This window comes from Corvus moneduloides, chromosome 4 (assembly GCF_009650955.1).
Source record: "Corvus moneduloides isolate bCorMon1 chromosome 4, bCorMon1.pri, whole genome shotgun sequence".
Classification (NCBI taxonomy): domain Eukaryota; kingdom Metazoa; phylum Chordata; class Aves; order Passeriformes; family Corvidae; genus Corvus; species Corvus moneduloides.
This window is the reverse complement of record NC_045479.1, coordinates 38,320,980-38,342,764: the sequence shown is the minus strand read 5'-3', so window position 1 is coordinate 38,342,764 and position 21,785 is coordinate 38,320,980. Positions and strand designations below refer to the sequence as shown.

The 21,785-nt window shown below is 37.6% G+C and overlaps 1 protein-coding gene across 1 annotated transcript in view; it reads left to right on the top strand.

The window, feature by feature from the left end:
• Nucleotides 1–21,785, top strand: part of TRHDE (thyrotropin releasing hormone degrading enzyme) — a 209,869-nt gene that overhangs the window by 100,580 nt on the left and 87,504 nt on the right. The window contains exon 7 of the mRNA XM_032105718.1: nt 11,802–11,867. Coding sequence (XP_031961609.1) covers nt 11,802–11,867 — 66 coding nt within the window. The remainder of the gene's footprint in view (nt 1–11,801; nt 11,868–21,785) is intronic.

Here is a 21,785-nt window from a genome sequence, read left to right as displayed (position 1 = left end):
CACCCCATATTCTGTTAAGGAATAGTAGTAGTTCATAAGAAAGCCAGTTCACGAGTGCAATGAAATTGTGATGATGTGCATCTATGAAGTGACAGAAAAATGAGAGTAGCTGATTAACAATGAAAGAAATAGTAGATAAATCCTTATAAACTGTAAAATAGGTTTGATTTTTAATGTTTCTTTTAGTTAAATTGATAACGTAAGGTGGTATCAGACTAGTTGAAAGTCTTAAAATACAATAGAGATGGCTTTGGAACCCTCTCGCTTTACCACAGTATAAAGGGAGAGCTTTTTGTTCTCCCTAATTTAGCTGTGCTGTTGTCTGTGAGTGCCATTAAGTCCAAAGGGTGCACATTTGCATGATGCTGGTTTTTCTTCCATGACTTGTGAGTGCAACAGGTCAGTGCCCAGATTGCAGAAGGTGCTTTCAGGAGCCATTTGTTCCTAATGCGTTGTAACAGAGGAAGTATCTTGTAATGGAAAGAATGTCCTTCTGTTTAGATAAAAAGGCTGTAGGTTGTCCAATATGAAAGTCATCAAAATGCAGTCAGTGATACCAACAGGTTCAAGTTCAGAGCAGCCCCAAGAGTGCCCATCCTAAAGTATGGAGGCTGTCCCAGTTCAGCTGGTGGGTGCCAATGCCTAAAGATAGACAGGTGCTTCAAGATACTTAGAATACTTCTCTTAGCTCATCTTTGTACCATCCTGACTCAGGCAGGAGCAAACTGTCTTTAACCCTTTACACTGGTTAGTGTATGCTAGATATTATTTTCTGAAGAAGACATATGGAAGCTACTGTGTGTGGTATATGGACAGTGCTTCAGGAGTGTTATGTTCCCCGTGCCAGGGACAATTGTATGAGGATTTGACTGGAAATAATAAAGATGGCACACAAATGTTAATAAAAATATTTTACTGTAAAGAAGAGCTCATTAAACTAGACTGCTCCATCAAAGTATAGTTATTGGGAAGACACCACTTGTTGTGGTGCAAGCCTTCTGCCTGTTCCCTATGGAAAGGCAGTGGCAAATAGCTCCCCAGGGCTGGAGGAGATGATCAAAGCAGAAGTGGCAACAGTGAGTCTAGACACTGTGTCCTGCCATCCTTCCTTCCCCAACAGGAAGCCATTAAAAGGAACAAAATAGTGCATTTGTATCTCAGATGTTTTCATGGCTTAAAATAGAGTGTTCATAAAGACAGGTGTACATGGAGGTACATGCACTTGCACTTGCACTTGACATGCACTTGCCTTTTCTGTTTCTCTGTTTCTGCTTTGTAATGATCATTTTCAGCAAAGGGTAAAGCAGAAAGTTACAGGTATTTTCTTTTTTTTTTCCCCTGAAGGAGTCCAAAAAACAATGCTTGTGTACAGGCAAGGGCTGATACACATCCTAGTTTAGATCAATAACAGAAGAGCAACAGTTACAAGTGTTTTAAAGTAACTTGGAAGAAATCGTAAGGATTAAAAATAGAAAATAAAGTGGAGGTAACGAAATAGAGTAAAAGGAACAAAAAACTTGACATAAGAATATGGTCAATATTTTGATCAAAATATGATCATGTAGGATTTATATTCAAAAGGGAACTCTCCAGAACAAGCTCTGGCACACTGTTTTGTTGTTGTTGCTGTTCTTTTTAAAGGTATGTTTAAGTTCTGGATAACTTATGAAGCTTAAAGGAGGTATTATAAAAGAGAAATGAGAATGACAGGTTTAGTTACAGGTAGTTGCAAATCAGTCTTAAGCAAATGGATTGAGATTCTTATGTGATATTTAGTGAACTAAAATAGAGTATTAATTTTTCTTGAATACTTTCATATAAAGGCAGTTAATGAAAAAGTATAATGTTCCTTTGTCCTTGTCACTGGCATCAGAACATGTAAGAGGGATTTTGGTGGCGAGGCCAAGTAAAACTCCTGTTGTAAGTTGAGTCACAATAGCATTTTATCGGGGCAATGGATAACATTTTATTATTCAAGGAAAATGATGTGACAATATCCAGCTGAAGAGCATGATTAGTTATGGTCATATACCCCTGAATTTTCTTCTTTGTGTCATGTTCCTAAAATTTGCAATGGAATTTATGACTAAGACAAGCATTTCACCAAAGCTGTCTTACTATCTGACCATCTTGGTATTATCCAGCCCTAGAACAGCTGTGTTTGTCAGAATAGAAAATGATTATGATTTCCAAGTGAAAAGTTCTCCTTGAATATAATGTTCCTTTTTCAGTGATGTTTTGGCATCAGATAAATGGCCTTTCATTCTGTAAAAACAACATAAGGTGCCTTTATGCATCTTTGAGGATTTAATAAATACATTACAGGTTTGTAGGTATATTTGCTGATTTGAAAAATACTGATTTACCCATGCTGTTAATAAAGTTTTTAAAATGGTGTAAGTTTATTTTCTTTATTAAAATAAATCCTGGTTTTATTGCTGAGTATTAACAACATGTTAATTTGTGAGTGTGCACTGCTTGATAAGCAAATATCGGTTGGAAATTCTGTTGCTTTAAGAAGTAAAGAAGATTAATTAAATGACTGATTTTTTTTTCTAGCTTGTATCATTAAAATCAAGTAGGGATGGTTTTGTTTGGGTTCCTTTTAATGAATGTAGTCCCTAAATTTCTAACAATTGTTTCCAAGTGCGGGGAAACCAGTCAGAGCCACAATCAGCCAAGTACATAGTTGTTCAACTTTATCTGTGCAGGCTGTGGAATGTAATTTGGGTTGCTTGTGTGCTTAAGGAACTTAAGTGCATCACTGAGCGACGGCCTGGACAAAGACCCTTGGGATAGTCTCATATCGTGACACTTTGTACCAGCACGCTGCATAATCAGCATAAACCTGTCTCCTTCTGTACTTCTCATGGCTTTTATGTGGGTTATCCAAAGACAAAGCCTCTAGGAATTAATTAAAACATTTTACATTTCTGTCACAGGGAGGAAATCATAGGCACATGTTTACTCATTTAAACAAATATGTTCTGTTATCCTAATCAAATAAGGAAGCATTTGCACTTATCAAATTCACTTGCATTAAGCTTCATTTTTTTCTTGTTGTAATATTTGGAGGTGCCATTGGAGAATACAGAAAATAGCTATGCTGTTGTATTACAGTGCTCAGTTTCTGAAAATGAAAGACGAATTTAGTGCTGGTGACTCATGATACAATCTAATTAATTCCCTGAAAAGAATTTCTGAGTGGGTACTTACGCAGTTCTCAGAGATGAGGTATTTTTGATAGAGACAGCTAAAGAATTCCAGAGAAGCCTTTGCAATTATCTCTGCTCTTACAACTTGATAGAAGTACTTTAGCAAAGGTCTCTCTGGAGCCTGCAACAGGATCATGTTGTAACTGATGTCGTGAATAGGACACTCTTGTTCCATAATTGTCAGAGTAAGGCCACATAAGATAAAAGACTGTTCAGATGATAAAGGTAGGAAAGTAAAATACATTTCAGCATAACCTTCTGAGTGGGAGCTCAGGAGGAATGGCTGGACTTCTCCCTTGCGGGAAAATGAAAAAAGGAAGAGTATACAGTGAATATGTTTGCTTAAGGAAATGCAGCTGAAGTGCAATACCTGGATTTGAAAGTGGTGTTCAGTTGTTCATATGGGAGAATTCAGTAAATTCAGTGCACTGCATGTAGTGTAACACAGCAGATCAGTTAACCAAGTTTTTAAATAATTCATTTACATGCATATACCTCTGTCTAGGTTTGAGCAAATTCTGTAGATGTGACTTAGTCAAAACATATTTCTTTTCTGTTAAATGTCTCCAAGATTCAACAGATTTCATTTTTTTTTTTTTTAATTTTATATGATTCATTTTTAAATGTCACATTTTTGCTACATGTTTTATGTACATTATTCTTTCACTTTAATTCATGCTGTGTTTTTCCCAATAAACTAAATTTCATGGGTTATCCAGCTGTGATTGCTTAGTACAAACAAAGAATGATTGTATTGAAAAACGTGACTTGGATATTACTTGTTGGCTAGTGTTCATATTACAAAATTAAAGTGCAAATGTGCATTCTTTGTATAAGTGCTTGGTAACATGCTCTTCTAATATTTGAAATGAACTTAGACTCACAGAATTATCCAAGATTTTGAGAAATAAAGAATAATATATGAATTCAGGAACTTTAAGCTGAAATGAAATGATACTCACTTACTTAAGAACCCATTTGATTGTGGATATCCTTACGCTTCTATTTGTCAGAGAACTATAAAAATATATTCAACATTTAAAAGAAAAAACCCCAACCTGATTTATGCTGATTGTATTATATTTGCAGTTCTAAAACAAAATCCTTCTTTGCATGTTTCATGAAGAAAAGGTAAGTTTCAACCAGTACTTAAAACACATTAGCCAAAAATTGGAAGTTCTTCTGTGTTCTTATGTGATTCTGGTGAGGTAGTGTATGCCTGACCTGACTGTATGCAACAGGTACAGCTCCGGTTGATTTAGTGAGGGATCACATCACGGTCAGAGTGTTGAGATTTTTAAGGCTGTATCAGGGGAGTGCAATGAAGTTTTTGTGTTGGATGTTCCTGCTGAAGAATGGGTTAATTCCCCATGCTCAGTTTATTCTTCATAACAGATAGGTTGCAGGAACCTGCAATTTGAGGTACGTGTGTGGGAAACACCAGCTAAAAGAACTGTTAGTTGTTAGTAAGTCTGCAGAGCTGAGTGGCATCCATCTGTACCTTCTGAGGGTAACCAGATATGGAGCTGCAGAACTTCTGGCAATGGGATGTAGACCATCCTAGCAAACAGTTGCTCTGCCAGAGAATTGCTGGGGTGATGTACAGAAAATGCTCCAGGGGATGTCCTGGGAGCTATAGGCTGATGAGTTGGTCTTCCTTCTCCAGTGAGATTCCATAGGGTATAAAGGGTGAGATAACTGAGCACATGGATTAATATGTTGGTCTTGCCTGGTCATCACTGCTGCAAAGGGGAATTCGCTCTTATTATCCATCTGGAGTTCTTGATGGCAGTGTGAGTAGACAATGGATTTTAAAAAAGTTTTTGGGACGGCACGTTGCGTATAGCTCAGGGTAAATAATTTAAGGAGAGAACTATTTAATGTATGTGTACTGTGACTGATTCATTAAAAACCACCAATACTAGTACATATCAGGTATATATACTAGTAGCCATGAAACTTCATGTATTGATTCTCAAATCAGAAGGTCTTTATGAAAGAATGATGCCTTTGTGTGTGCCTGTATGTGGTCTGAGTCTTGTTTTAATCAGTGAAAATGAAATTGATTTTAAGAACTTTTTACAATAATAGCTCTAACAGTATGAATAATATTTAGTGTAATTGAGGCAGAGGATAGAGTAATTCACATTTCTCTTAGCTAGAGAGAAAGTAACCTTAATCTTGAATTGCAGGTGTATTGGCACACAGAAAAATAACTGCAGGCCTTCTATTTGTGTCTCACTGTATTTGAAAAACAAGTGGTGTTTAATCATATTAATCAAGACTGATTTTGAACTGACTACTGCACAATAGAAGAAAGTTAATAAATCACCTGTATTCAGTGTTGGTTTTGGTTTTGTTTATTTACTGAGGTGAAGAAGCAAAATTGATGGGTGGAGGTTTTGTGGAAAATTGCCATATTAAACTTCTGTTTTAGAACCTCAGTTATGTACTTTTTTGTGGTAGTCCAGTGTTCCCCTCCTCAGCATTTCACTCCCTGCTTGTACCTTGGATACCATGGGGGTGTTTTTCTTACCAGGATCCTTCCTGATTTTAGTTTTTGTGTCACAAAAGCATTTTTATGAACTAAATCAAACAACTTTAATTCCTAAAGAAGGATGGCAAGGTGGAAATTCAGTGAGGAAGAGATAAATTGAGGTCTGTGTAATTACTATGATTGATAACTGGTGTTACGTGATGTAAATTGATAGGTAAGCCTGCAAGATGCTGTGTCAGCCTTCACAAACTCAAGGTGTTTTTCCACTGTTCACTTTTTCATATTTTTTAATGTTGCTTTGTAATTTACAGGGTAGAATATCTTCAGAGAGATTGATGTCATCTCAGTTGAGATGTTCACCATGTAAACACCTGCAACTGAGTAGTCCTCTCACCTCCCTGTATAATCACTGAAGATAAACAGACACCTTATGGTGAAATTCTTCTGTCCTATTTTAGATGCATGTCTTTGGATGAATCAGGGTGAACTGAATTGCTTGCTTCTCTCTGCCTTTAAAGGAGGTCTAGGCAGCTGCCTCAGCTGTGTACAACTGAGTAAGCATCGCTTAGCTACAATGTAGGCATTTGCACTCTGATGAATCTCAATCCTGTGGTTAAAACAAAAACAACGAAACACACAAAAGCGCAACTAAAAAGGAAAAGAAGTTGATATTGCAGGAAAAAATGACGAATTTTGTGGGAAGGAGGATGGAAGAGCTGTGTGTTTTCTAGGTCAACCTATTATGATCTCTTTTCCTTCCCCCACTCTAATGCATTCAGAACAATAAATTATTTTGCCCTTAAAAAAGTCATCTGTAGTTCATGGTTTCTGTTTTGTGTTGCTGACATTTTTCTCTCATGAGAACTTATCAGAATAATGATGTAATTTTTGGTTCTTCAAGGAATAACGCTGAAGGAGTTTCTAGTTTATTTGTGTCTCTTCACACATGGCCTCTTGTCCATGCCTCTTGGCTTCTGCATAACCCTATGTGCTGGTTTGCTGACTTGTATATTGTTCCCTCCACTGCAGCTGCTTCACCAGTTCTTTATTTCAAGTGCTTTTCTTTGCTGTCTGTTCAGTATAGAGCATCTACCTTCAGCTGGCAAGCACTCTGCCCTGTCTTCAGGGCCTTCTGTCGAATACTACCCTTGCTAGTCTTCTTACGTAAAAGTATCGCATTTAGAATAAACCAAGATATGTTATTTGACTCTATATACAAAAGGATCATGTCACACCAGTTTTGTATCTCCACAATTCAGGAATTCCCCCAGAATGGGGAATCAGTCTCTGTATGCCCTTTCTGGACAGTGCAGTTGAATTAATCTCACTGCACTTTAGATGTCTGCGGTGCAGATGTGTACATATGAGCTAGTCACTCCAGCCTGCTTTGAATTGCAAGAGTGAATTGGAGTTCACCTGGAGTGAATTGCAAGAGATGGGTGCTTTTAGAGTACAATTCCCCTGATCTGAGGTTTACTTTAAGATTAGATAAAGTGCATCCAGAGGTGATTGGTAAAGCCCATTGACTGTAAAGGAAGTCTAAACAACTAAAGTGATTATAGTCACAGGTGCTACAGATGGCTGCACTGAATCTGATGTATCACTTCCTGAGTGGCTCTGCAGCAGTACTGTTTTGTATGCAGTAGTCATGTTTTTGTGGGTTCATATATAATACTTAATTTGTTTCCTTTTAAACAAAATTCCATTTGGTACTACCTTTTGTATTAAAAAATGATTACAAGATACAAGTTGCAAGTGAAACAATTAATTAAAGAATTCAAGTATAATAAAATTGAGACATTCAGTAAGTCATAGAATTAAATTGACTTACAGTAATTGTGATTTCTGTGATGTAAGAGGATCAAGATGTAGGAGTGGGTCTTTAAAATTAGTCAAAACTAATCTGGGATCCAGGATGCAATCACATTACTTTATGTTGGCATGGAGAGAATTAGACTGAATACCTTAGCTCGGCTCTGCATTTTGTAGATTTCAAAGACATGTTCAGTTTACATAGAAAGGAATTCTACTCCTAATTTTGGTTATGGATTGTCTTTACCATGTTGTGAGTGTACAAGTTTCTTCAGGGGAATAAAGCACATAAACTTCCATCCCTTCAGGCAGTGTTGGCTCACTGTCCATGAGTGAGTCTTTTCCCAAGAGCACTTTGCAAAAAAGAGCTGTATGCACTTAATTTCCATGAAGTAGCCAACATATTCTACTTTCCTTTCCTATAGCGATGGAGTCACAATGCTGAGGCTGAGGAAGCTTCAGATGTGTCATAGGTTAGATGAGGAGTGTGCTGGGTGATCTTTGGCAAATGATTTCACTAGGGCGTATCCCAGTTTCCTTTTAATTTGCAGAATATTGGCATTAATCTTACAGAGCACTTGGGAGATCTGCTAATGAGCAATGCTTCACCAGACCCAGGTAGTACCATTAATCATTGAATGAGTGAGTAGTGTATTTGTCTGAGTAGACATATTAGGCACAATGGCTAAGGTGAGTCAGATTTTACACTGGCGGAACTAGGTATGTTTTTTGAATAGGAAAGAATTGCTTTCCACTAGACCTCTTAAACCAATGTGCTTTACCTCTTGACAAGGTACTGAGTCATCCACTGCCTGGAGGAAAGCACTTAAATCATCAGTAACAGTCATTCTGCCCAGTAGGAGAGGCAAGTTTGCATCTCAAGACATCCTATGTTGTTCTTCAGTTGGACAAATGTTGGCAGAGCAGAAGTGGCTCTGAAAGTGAAGTGGGGAGCAGGCTCCTTGCATGTCAGGGTGTTCAGAGAGTGATGCTGATAGGTTCCAAAGGGCATCTCCTGCAGCAGAACTGATTTGTTGGGATTTTTGTGTAGGTTTAGGTCTAGGTCAGAGAAGCTTTTAGAAGGCATGGCAGTAAAGTCCTCTGGACTCCATCTAGTTTGCTGCTTGCTGCTCTGCTTGCCAGGTGGATAGGCGGTGGGAATGTCAGCACATTGGGCCATTCAGAAAACCCCAAAGCTATGTATTTTGTTTTTCTTATAATTGAGCTTACTGCACATACCTTCTTCACCTCCCAAGACCCTCTGGTTAGGGTCATCTTCCAAGCTCCTTTTTTAGTAAGCCACTCTTCTTTATGCCAGTTACCTCTTGCTTTTTATCCTTCTGCCTGCAAACCTGTTTTGCTTCCTCTCTAGTCAGAGTGCCAGTGTTTTGTGCCTTGTCCTTCCCTTCCCAGAGCTGTGAACATGTGGATAGCTTCTGCTCTTCTTATGAGGGTATCGCTGTTCTCTGTTCTGCCTGCTCTCAAAAGTGCAAGAAAGGTGAAATGAATGGTTTCCTCCCATTTATTTTCCCCCCACACCAATGGCTTAATTTGCTCATGCTTCTTCACCCATCTCTCCAATACACTTTTTCCCCTCTTAAGGTTCTCTTGTTTTTTGAATCCATTCCCTTCCTCAAACAAGTCAAGAAAGCATTTGCTTTCCCTGAGTGGGGAAGATGGCAGAACTATTGTTCTGGAAGCTGTAAGAAGGGATTGTGGGTTTCCTGGAGGTAATTAATTGGTAGAAAGTACTTCTAAAGTAGCTGTGAAATGGGTTCTATCTTGAAAAATTAATCCTGCTTTTGTGCCTTGACTCTCCGTTCAGTCTTTGCTTGCTGTTTTATTTTGTTTGCTGTGTAAAGGCCAGCCATAGTCCATCCAAGATGTGTCTACATGTTACCTGTGAGAGGAATTCTATAATTTCTTTACAAGTATATGATAGTTCTTGGTCTCTGGATAGAAAAAAAGACTCTGTGGGCAAGATTATATGGAAGTATTTGCTTGGTTACTTTTTACAGAAATCAGTGGAGTCAAGGTGCTTATATAAATATATGGCTTGTTACTCTGTTAAATTTAAACTCTGAGAAAGAAACAAGGGCGTCCTGGAATACTAAATAGTGAGTAGGAAAAGGGATGTGTGATGAATGGAAAAACATCTTCATGTTGAGGATTTTGTCTGATCTGTTTTATGTTTTACGGTTTTTTTTGTTTCTGCTACAGATGTTTTGGATTGCCCTGCCCTACAGAATAAGTAGGATTTATCTATTTATGAGATTTTTTTAAAATCTTCTGTTTATCTGCTTAAACAGATTTATCTGCTGTTTATCTGCTTAAATGTGTCTGAGAACTTTACTTGTTCCGTTCCTCTAGTAATATAAGGGCAATAATGTTTCCTGACCTATGGTCTTGGCTGCTCAGGTAATAATCCGTTTTGGAAGGTGTTTTTTCCTATTCTGCTATGCGTTCCAGACATGATTTGTCTTCCAGTAAGATTATATACCACCATAACAATATAGCCTAGTGTTAATAATGAAAACACCATGTTTTGCTTTATTCACTATTCAATTCCTAAAAGCAGCTGCAAACATCTCCTCAATTAATTTTTTTTTATTCAGTTACTCTGCAAAATATATAATATTTGTTGTTGCTGCCTATATGAAGGACTTGTGTTTTCTTACAACTTACTAATAATTTTCAAATATTTTTGATTTATGTCATTATTTCAAATGTTGTTTATTACAGATAATCCATTCAGTACTTAAAAATAGTCACTGTACAAAAAAATCAGTGGAACACATGTAAAACGATCTAAAAATCAACAAGGGTTAAATTTCCAAACTACCCTGAACTTTAATTTAGCAGGAAAAGACATAAAGTCTTGTTTTGAAAGCTGAAGGTAGATAAATTCAAGTAAGTGAAACTAGATACATTTCAATTAGTAAAACGGTGAGAGTAAATTTCACTGTGAGAGTAAATATTAGTTGTGACACATTCTAAATAGTACTGTAAAACACTATTCTGTTCTTGAATCTTCTAAAATAGATGCTATTGTGTAAAGAGAAGGCATAGGGGTCTTTGCCTAAATTACTGTTTGATCTCTATTAATGCAGACTAAATGTTGTAATAGTCCTTTTGGCTTTAGAATCTCTAAATTTTTGAACCTATGAAATGCTGTTCTTTTTAAAAATTTTTTTCTATTTGAATGTTAAACTAATTACTGAACCTTCGTCTCTAGATGAGGTTGTTGAGTTTTAGCATCATGTTTTCTTCAAGCCTTTAATTCACTGACTTGCAATCACAAGGGTCCTTCCTCTTGTACTGTCATCAGTACTAAGTATAACATTTAAACATTGGGATTGGAAGGCTGGTTGTCTTGAAATTATATTGCAAAGTGGGATATTATAGCTAATGGATATTATAGCTAAAATCAGATCTGTGAAGTTATTTCTGCTTGAAATAGAGCACTTGTGCAAGGGGAAAATACACAGCAATTGTGGTTCTGAGAGGGAGTGAGAAAACACAAAAAGGGTGCTTGAAAAAAAGCTACTCTTGCAAGTATCTGTCTGTTTCTTGAGTAAGTACTGAGAATTAGAGTCACCTGTCTTGTAGATATCTATACTTTGCCTGAAGGGGAAAAGGGTAAGAACTGCTACAAGTAGAGAAAGAGTGCTATACAGAGAAAGAGTGCTGTACAAGTACTTATCTCTTTGCATGACAGTCTGGAAAATAACCTGACTATTAGTAAGTCAAATATATATATCCACATCTTACAAAATTCTTATGGCGATTACTCACTTTCACTTATCAGATCTTGAAGGCTTTTACAAAGGGTAGTAGTATCACTGAATCCTGATAGTGTAATGGAGATAAAAATACTATGAATAATCACTGAGGTAGAATTTGCAGTGGACACTATTTCTTTGCTTCCATTTAAAACTGGGCATTTCTGTTGAGTGCACAGAAGGGTTGGGGTCAGTCAGCTATGGAGCTGACACATGCATGCTGCAGCAGTGGGGAGAGTGTGTTGTATGACCTGCACCTTATTCAGTATATGCGGCAGGATATTAACAGTATCACTTTGCCTCCCCACTTTTCCTAGTAAGTATTTGCATTATCTTCTCTCTCTCTCTTTTTCATCCTAGCACAAATAAAGATTGTATTAGTTACAGGTTTCCAGGATATTAGTGTTGGGTGGAAATGTTTCGCTTCAGAGTGTTTTTATTGTGTTATATTGACATTCAAAACTGGTAACTTTGTTTCTCTATTATTTCCCATAGGGTGCAGCTCTGATTCGAATGTTGGCTAACTTTATGGGTCACTCTGTGTTTCAAATGGGCTTACAAGTAAGTAAAGGCATTTCTGTCTTTGTGTAGATGTGTATTTCTAGCAGTTTCTCTTGCTCTCTCTTTTTTCTTTTGAAGCTGTATTTGCATCAATTTGTGGAAATGTTTCTTTACTTTAGGACCATCTGAGGTACCACTGTGTCTCTGAAGCTGAATTTGATTGAAGATGCACCTGTATTAATCCCTTCATACACCAAGAAATTGCACTGGCATACAGTTTTGTGTAGATTACCACATAAAAGCCATTTTATCCATGTAACAACTATGGTGAAGGACTAGCTGAGGAAGTAGCTACTTCTCTTCACCTCCATTTGACTGCTGGTCTAACAAATAATAACAATGTAAGCCAGCTGGAAAATAAACAGCCCTAAAATGAATAATGCTTTTCAGATAAATATTTTTGTCATCCCCTCCTCCATAGCAAAATCTTTCAGCTTTATTTTTACCTTTAATAAGCACGGAGTACTCCTTGCCTTAATGATGTTTTGAAAACTCACTCTGTCTTTTCAAAGAAATTTAAAGAGGTAACATTTCTATACAAAAAGAAAGAAATTCAACATGCTGATTACCAAGGATGAACTCCTTTCAGCAATAATTCAGCACGAGTGTTTCGTAAACTATTTAAAAACAAACAAACCAAAGCATAAAAAACAATGCAACTCCCTCTATTCCATTGAAATCTGCTTGAGTAAATCATGTTACAGGCAGCTGTGATTGATGAATTATGTATGATGCAGCCTGCTACTTAGAAGTGTCCTTTAAAGTAAATTGATGTTCACCTGAAATACAATTATGCTAAGTTGGAAGGAGCAATCAATCTTATCTGTTCTTAGTAAGCTTTTCATTTTGAAATTTAAATAAACTACATCTAGGATCGGTCATTTTTTAACAGAATAATTCTACCTCTAACCAAAATAAATTGGAAGATAAAATGTAAAACAAAAATTAAGTGAACGCATTGGTCATGTCAGAGAGGTGTTTTCCATGCAAAGGCAATGAAAGGAAACTTGCTGAGGAAATGCAGCTTTTTGGAGAGTTTACAGTACATTCAGGGTTTGTAGCATAACTTACTCATGGGACCCAGCTTGATTATTTTCTTAGTTGTAACACCAGGTCAGATGAACTAGAAAAATTTCTCATCCAGATGAGAACTCTTTAAATCAAAAGTTTCCTTCATAAAATCTTGTGTATGTCGAGGGTAAAACCATCATGTCCATTTAAGCCAGTAAGACTTCTGTCCTTTGTCCAGCAAACTCCATATTCCAGCCAGAAACTTTTGCCTGGACAGATCCATTTGTAGAGAAATTCAATAGCACTTTTTCCCAATGAAGTATGTCACTCAGGGTTTTAGAAAGCAAAAGTTTTAGTGTGTACTTCTTAAACTCTGTTTTTCTGTTTTCTTCTATGTTTTCCTGAGAAATAACAGTGTGCAAGTTGTCCTGAAATAGACTGAGAAAAAAGTTCAGATCAAAGAATAGCTATGCAGGGATTAATCATAATTACCATAAAGTTGTAATGTAGCTTTGTTTTTTGATTTGAATGGTTTCCTATTATTTCTGCTTTTCACTGGTTTGGCTCTAAATAGAAACTGTTCTGTTTGCTAATTAAAGTCTATGAAAAATCTAACTGTGAAAATCTGACTAGTGGAAGTCTTGGCATCAGTTCAGTAGAAGGATGATGATTTTAACTAAAACCAGTTTGAAATACAGATAGAGATTTTCCATGTGTATGTCTTCAAGCTGAACAAAATAAAACATAAAGTTCATAAGCTTTTTCATAAGCTACAAATTATACAGTTGGAAATATCTGTCAATCATTTAATTCTATGTCTTCTGCGAATCTAACAAAATACTGTTCCTGCATTGTACGTTTGGGAGGCTATAGCTTTGCTAATGATAAGGGAAACTGGAGGACTAATTTACCCTTTCTGCCATGCACTGGTTTAGGCATTTTAGCTCTTTAACTTGGTACCATCACTTGGGATTTTTAATTATGTTGCCTTGAATCCTGTTTTAACATGGAATTCCAACATTCAACTAAACATCCTTTCTAAAGGATAGGTGCAAAATCAAGTATTACTACTATTTAAAAATCTCTTCAAATAACAAATACTCTGAAAATGCACTTGATGGTTCATTCCTCCTTCTAATGGCTTGCTGAGTAACTGAAAAACCTCCACAGCCAGTTTTTCCAGGGGAATGCTGTGGGAAATGGTGTCAAAGGCTTTAGTAAAGTCTAGGTAGACAAAATCCATAGCCTTTCCCTCATCCACAAAGTAGGTACAGAAGGGGACCAGGTTGGTCAAACAGGACCTTTCTTACAGCATGCAGGCTGGGCCTGACGCCCTGGTTGTCCTGTATGTGCCGTGTGATGGCACTCAAGACAATCTGCTCTGTGACCTTCCCTGGCACTGAGGTCAGGCTGACAGGCCTGTCATTCCTCGGATCATCCTTCCAGCCCTTCTTGTAAATGGGTGTCACATTTGCTAACCTCTGGTTGTCTGGGACTTACCCAGTTAGCCAGAACTACTGGTAAATGATGGAAAGTGACTCGGTGAGCACTGCTGCCAGCTCCCTCAGTACCCTTGGATAGATCCTGTCCCTTCTCATAGGCTTCTGTGTATCTAAGTGGTGTAGAAGATTGCTGACCATTTTCCCTCAGATGTTTGGTGCTTCAGTTCTGCTCTCAGTTGTCCAGCTCAGGGGGCTGGGTACCCAAAGAACAATTGGTCTTACTATGAAAGACTAAGACTAAGAAGGCATTCAGTACCTCAGCCTTTTCCTCATTCTTTGTCACTATGTTATTTCCCATATTCAGCAAAGGATGGAGATTCTCAGCCCTCCTTTTGTTGCTAATATATTTACAGAAACATTTTTTAATGTATTTTACAGCAGTGGCTAGATTAAGTTCTACTTGGGCTTCAGCTCTTCAAGTTTTCTGCCTGTATAACCTCACAATGTCCTTGTAGCCCTCCTGAGTTAATTGCCCCTTCTTCCAAAGGTCATAAACTCGTTTTTTTTCATCTGAGCTCCAGACAAAGCTCTTTGTGCAGCCAGGCTGGTGGTCTTCCCCACGGGCTTGTCTTTCAGCACATGGGGATGGCCAGCTCCAGCACTTTTAAGATTTCTTAAATATGTTCAGCCTTCCTGGATGCCTTTGCTCCTCAGACAAAAGCCCAAGGGGCTCTCTCAGCCAGTGTCATAAACAGGCTGAGGTGGCAGTTCTGCCAACCCCTCTCCTTACTTCTCCAAGAATTGAAAACTCTATCATTTCATAATTGCTGAGTCCAAGACGCCCTCCAATTATCATTGCCCACCAATCTTTGTTCACAAACAAGAGGTCCAGCAGGGCAGCTTTTCTAGTTGTCTTGCTCACCAACTGTGTCTAGAAGTTAACCTCCACACACTCCAGGAACCTTCTATACTGTTACCTGTCCACTCTATTACATTTCCAGTATTAATGTTATTTCAGTTCTTTTTAGTGTATTAGCTATGTCCTTAAGTGTTTAACAGATGATAAAAAAGAGTAATCCTGTAGTCTTATTAAACTAGCATAAACCAAAAAGAGTAGCTCTTTATTTGTGTTTACATTGTTTGTGGTTTCATCAAAATCAAGGTGCGATTCATTGTCTTATTAAAATCGAAAGGATTAGAGCTTTTATGTAAGAGAAACTGCAACAGGTGAAGTAATCTTTAGGTTAAGGAGAAGAAAAAATAAGGTTTAGAGCAAGAAGCAAAGAGGATTGCTACCTTTTTTGTTAATTGCCTGGTTTTCCTTAGTTACCTGGCACATGGACTTTTTGAAGAGCAGGTTGAGTAAGCTTGGGGGTGAAAAATCCCTTATTTGTCAAAGAAAACAATCAATTGTATTAAAAAGAAGAGAAAAGTTGATGGAGGGTAATGGGGCTCTTTGGTGGATATGCTTTACCAATGAATATGATCTGAAGGAAATGTACAAATGTGCATGTGATCCATAACACTCAGCAAACTGTTCTGTTGAGGAGTCTGCGAGGAAGTAAAATTTTGGTAGAGATGCTCATTTTTACAGCATAGATGTCTTTGTAGAGATTCATATCTGTCAAGAATAACTGGCCTGTTCCTATCACAGTAAATATTCTTGTCAGTCAGTGTGATTATAGTGTGGCAGTTCCACAATAAAGCTGCATCCAAGAGACTAGTGAAGGTATGATTTTTGAAAAGCCCTTCAAAGATACGATGTCTTAAATCATATGACATTTTCAAACAGAAGATTTCATAACAGACAGAACATTCTCACTGTAGCACTCCATAGACAAAAGCTAAAGAAAATGTATTTCTGTTGGCTGTAATGAATAATTGAATAATGATGGTAGTAGCCACAGCTGGTAACACTTGCATATGAGAAAGTTACACTATTATTTTTGTAGAAAATGTCTAATAAATCCTTCCTTCTTGCAGTAGGTGATTTCTGTCTTTTTAAAAGTTCTGGCATCTTTCATGATGTGCAGTTTCTTATGCTCCAGGAAAATTCAAGAAGTGCACATCACTGAATGGCAGTACTCTTCTTACAAAATAGTGTTGCTTTTTCAGTCTAAAAGCTATTAATCAGGTAAGACAGTGGTTAAAGTATGGAGAGGCTTGGTCAGCACCACTTGCTCTGATTATGTTTCTAAATTGCACAGATAGAGGAAGAAACCATAAGTTGGCCTTATCATTCAGTCATCACTCAGGGTGGTAATGTGCAATATGATACTAGGTCTGTGTGAGATTTTCTTCTGTAGGCTGTTGTTCCAACTCTGTGCTTGAAATAGATGGTTTCTCACATGTCTGGTGTCACTGAATTGCGTTTTTGGGAAGGTTGTACTGCTTTGTAACAATGCATCTCTTCAAGTAATCAGTGCTTGGTTTTTATTTTTTTCAAATTAAACAGAGAGAGAAATATCAGTGATTTGAATGTCTGGTAGATGTGTTTCAAAAGGCACCTCCAGTGCTGTAATGAGATATTTCTGCACTGTTTTATTTAAGTTTTCTTATATTTGGCTTGATTATTTTTGAGCCTCATCTCTATTACTGTACGTTTGTCAACACTGCATTTCATTTGCTGTGTGACAGCTCATTGATCACATAGATCTGTATCCTTTTGAACTTCACTTGCTGCTATGTATGTGTTCATCACTCACTCTGATTTAGTGCATCATCAGCAGTTTGAATTAGTTACTGTAGGAATCGCTGCTTCTGTGATAAATTAACTGCTTTTTAGGCTTCACATTGTACACTTGGAAGAATTTTCATACAATGCTGTGGATATATACTGTCTCTTTTGGGCCACTGTATTGAAACAAATTAGTCAGTCTTTCACAGGAGCTGTCTGGGGAAGTGTGGTGTTCAGGCTATTAAATACAGCAAGGTTCAGATTTCAATCACTTCCTAGTATCATAATACTGGCTATTTAAACTTCCTTTCATCTGTACTGCTTTTTCCTGCTTTTTAGTTACCTACAATGTGCATGAAACAGTAATGCATGAACTATATTAATCTATTTCCATGGTATTATGTGATAATCTGGTTTTTACATAGTGTGTTAAACAGTGTACCCAGTTAATCATACCTGTTTATTATTTCTTTATTGCTGATTTGTAACAGTTAGTTGTTTGCTATCTCTAATGAGACATCATTAGAGACTTCTTTCAAGAGTTTTCTGTAAAAACATAAAAAATCTGCAAAGACAAAGAAAAAATCAGGCAAGGATGAAGGTTAGTGAAGCTATGACCTGTGATGCTGCCCTCAGATCAACAATGCACATGGAACTACCTGGAGTCTTCCTTTGCTCAGCTGAAGGATGTAACTTTTGTCACCCAGGAGGAGCATCTTAGAGTACGTCTGGTGTTGCAGCTGGTGTGTTTACTAGATGTTGAGTAAAGTACTTTTCAGCTGCCTCTGCACCCACCTCCTCTGGTTTAGAAAAGCACAGTGTGGGACCTTGGTGAACATCAAAGTATCACCATGGACATTCTGGCAGTTTACTGTCTAAGTTAGGTGCTACCGATCCCTTTATCTGAGAGTTGTCAACTGGAGAACTTGAGCACGTTAAAGGGAGGACGTAAGAAGTCACAGGAAATCTCATAGGAGCTGACATCACTGTTTTCTATACTGCATATCATACAAGATTGTTAACACCTTTCACCTTTTTTGTCCCCTCAGCATTTCTTTTGCTTTTAATTTACATCACCCTCGATTTTAGTTTGTTTGTTAAAGGAATTCAGTGTTATGCTGAATTCCTGTAGCTTTTTCCACCTTGACTTACACAGGTCAGTAAAAGACAGTAGGTCAGTTTCTTGCATAAGAAATTTCTATAAGTTGCAGTATCACAATATTTTTTTCCTTTGAAAGTGTTAAAAATGTATAACATAGTAAGGGCCAGACTTGGATATCCCTCCAAAAATGGAAATTCTTCCTCTAGCTCCAAGAGTATTTGAGTATACTGTGTGTTATAGCAAAATGCTAATGCTTATAGGAAAATGGTGTCTGAAGTTGCATAATTTAAATGTACAGTTTTTGAGAAATGCTAAAGTTAACTTTATTTTTCCATTCTTTGTTTTTTTTTGGCTTTTTTTTTTTTTTTTTTTGGTGTGTGCACCTTTACCAGGTTTTTAATTATGCAAGTACTCTGTGTTTTCTACATAAGACAAAGTCTGATTCAGTTCACAAGCTGGACCATGTTAACTGCATTGTTCTTCTGTTCAATAGTTTCATATACTTTTCATTTTCTTTGTAGCTGAGTTCCTAACTGCTACATTCAGTTTTCTTAAATCCCATCCAGTGTGGTATCAGAGTGCATCACCAACAGTTAATGCAGAGGATATAAACCTCATAGGGAGGGAAGGCATGGTGCTAGGGTGGAGATCTAGGCACAGAGAAATTTAAGTTAAAATTCCCGTAGGTGTGAAATATGCAAAACTCCCATGTGTCTTAGCACTTAGGGATTAGAAGAGTTTATGTGTTCAAAGCACAGCTTCCACTGGCATCATTGTAAATTGTGAGCACCCGGTGTGGCTGCTGCCTCAGCCTGTGATGACTCCAAAGTGGGCCTCCAGGAAATGTTGATCATTCAACTAATATTTCTTTAAATAAATTAATGAGAGTGGAGTGCCTTTACATCTGAGGGGAAATTGGACCAATGTGAGTAAAATTAAAAAGAGCCATGAAATTTGGATATCTATTTTAAAACTCAAGAAGATGTTCTGTTAAAATATTTAGCATTATAAATCCCTTCAGATATTCAGAACAGATGTCACATCGTATTCAGTCACAGAGTCCCACTCTGCTACAAATCACACCACAGTGTTGTCCTGAAACATGTTCTTTCACCTGGTGTGCAGCAAGCTGATCCACAGACAGAGTGAGGGTGTTTGATTTATCTACCGTTCTACAGTTCAACTGTTACCTGTTTGAAAGCAGAACATCAGCAGAGCTGAACATAATGCACCCACAATTTTAGCAGCCACACACCATAGGTACTGGTGCATTTTGCCCCATAAACATTGGTGCTCTGCAAAGGGAGCTTTTTCCTGAAATGGTGCATTAGCAGAATACTCCTGTTTGGTTATATTAACTCCTTTCCATTCCTTCTGCTCTGCTTTGTGTTCCTGGAGCATTTGGTTCAGACAGGTTTCTTCCCCAACTGGGTGTTGCCAAGGGGAAGGAGACATTGGCTCTTTGCTTTCTGCTTTGGGGCCTGAGTCTCCCTCTGAGCTTAAGCAGCTGCGAGCTGTCAATGCAGGGAGAGAGAGGGCCTCTAGCTGCTGGGTTACCTAAAAGGGATCAGTGCTAGGAAAAAGTATTTTCCTGAAACGAGATCACTTTCCTTCTGACTTTTAGAGCTGTGCTCCTGTGCATGGGGACAGAAGAGGAAAGGACACACTGATAAAATAAGGTAAAATGTGATATTTTCCAGTACTTCCTGGTGTTGACTGAAATTCTGGAGAAGAATTCAATCTAAGACAGAATTCAATCTAAGGTGGACTCTTTGAAGATAGGACTTCAGTTCAAGCAGTTTGCCCACATTGGAGGTCCCAGTAGGGAGACATAAAACGTGGTGAGGGTAGGTGCTGCTGAACCTCAGTAGCCAGTGGTGTCCCTGGGTTCAGAACAAGCTTACGGATGGTATTGCCTTCATTAGGAGGAAGTCACGGTGTTCTTCAGCTAGGACAAAATGTTACTTTGCTCTGCTGCTAAAGCTTCTTACAAAAAGAAAAACAATTAATACACACACTGTGTATAAACACAATTTATTTTCTCAGAACAGCATTGCCCTTTATGGCAATGTTAGAGTCAGTCATGTTGTGTAGCTGTTCAGTTGGCATGCCTTCAGTGAGCTGCTTCTTTTTGTTGCATATGAAATTCAGTTATGACTGTTTTCTCCTTCATTTTTATTCTAGGAATTATTAAGAGGATGAGTGATAGGTATGAATTCCCAGACAATGTCACCAGGCTCAGCAGCTATTTACAAAAATGTTTTCTTTTGGAATAGAATTACACTTTTCCTGATAGCAGCTCGGTGCCAACCTTACCTCTGCTGCTACAAGGCAGCTCAGTGGATTTTACAGGGCACTGGAACATTTTGTGTGTGATTCTGCCACTCTTATGCAATCAGAATTTCCATTAGCTCTTTAGAAGTCAGTGGGGGTATTTTCAGAACAAATATTGCAGGATTGAACTATTAGTTAACACATTATATATATTGGAAATTAAATAAATAAATCTACTTCAGTTCAGTCTAGTGGAGGACATTTAAAAAAAAATTGTCCTGAATCCCTGCCGGACAAAACAGGCTGTTGTGAAAACTTTCTCCTTCTCCTTTTCCTTCTCCTTCTTCTCTTCCACCTCCCTTTTTCCCTTCCTCTTCCTTTTCCTTTGCCTACATGCATTTAAAGCTAAGTTACTGTAGCTGGGTAGACACATATAGCTGGATGTAAGGGCTAATGATTTTTAAGGTGTCTTCGTTTTGCAAAATGAAAAAAAAAAGGTGCAGCTCTAGGGACTGAGTTGTATGAAGGTGTTTTGCACCATGAGAAACATTTTCTCACTGATACAAACAAAAAGTATCTTACAAGCCAGAGCTCCAGTGTTGCACTTCCCTATCTGTTATTCACTATTACTGTACAAGTGTTGCAGGTCATTATGATCTAGACACAGTGACATGCTTACAGTAAGTTTTCTCAATTGGTTTATGGATACCTTTTCATAGTAAGTAGCAATAATTTCTTTCCAAGTCTGAGGTTTATATACAGAAAATTGTTACAGAAAAGTACAGCAGAGATTTTCTGCCTGATTATCAATTCTTGGGCATAGTTCAAGTTAATGCAGAGGAATGAGCAGCCAACCTGTCACAATTAGCAGGTGCCGTCCAAATATCTCTGGAAGACTTTCCATCTTTTTTTTTTTGTGTGCACTAAGAATATATTTATTGAACAATGTGTGGTTTTAGGTAAAAGTGTATTATACAGCCAGATGAGACAGAATTAAATCAATGTACAATTTCAGTCAAATATATGCAGTTCAATTTCAGAGAGTGCTTTATTTTGGTAGCATTTGTCCTTAGCTAAGTAGTTTAGTACCACTACCAAATAATACATCAAATACCTTTTCCTTTAAAGCCAAGCTTTATATACTAGCAGGTTTCTCACTGCACAACAGATACCATCAGACTCTGCCATGCACTAACTCAGCAGTCCATCTAACTGTTCCCTTTAGACTTTGCTTGCAAGCTGCTTTGCCAGCGCACTGCAACTGCTGCTGCTGTGTTTCAAAATGGAACCTCCCTCCTCTTCATGTTAGTAGCTAAAAGGTGAAGCTGAATTTTACAAGGGAAATAAACCTCTCAATTTTGTATTTCTGATATTTTAACAAGGATTCTCAGCAAAGCAGGATATATTTTAAA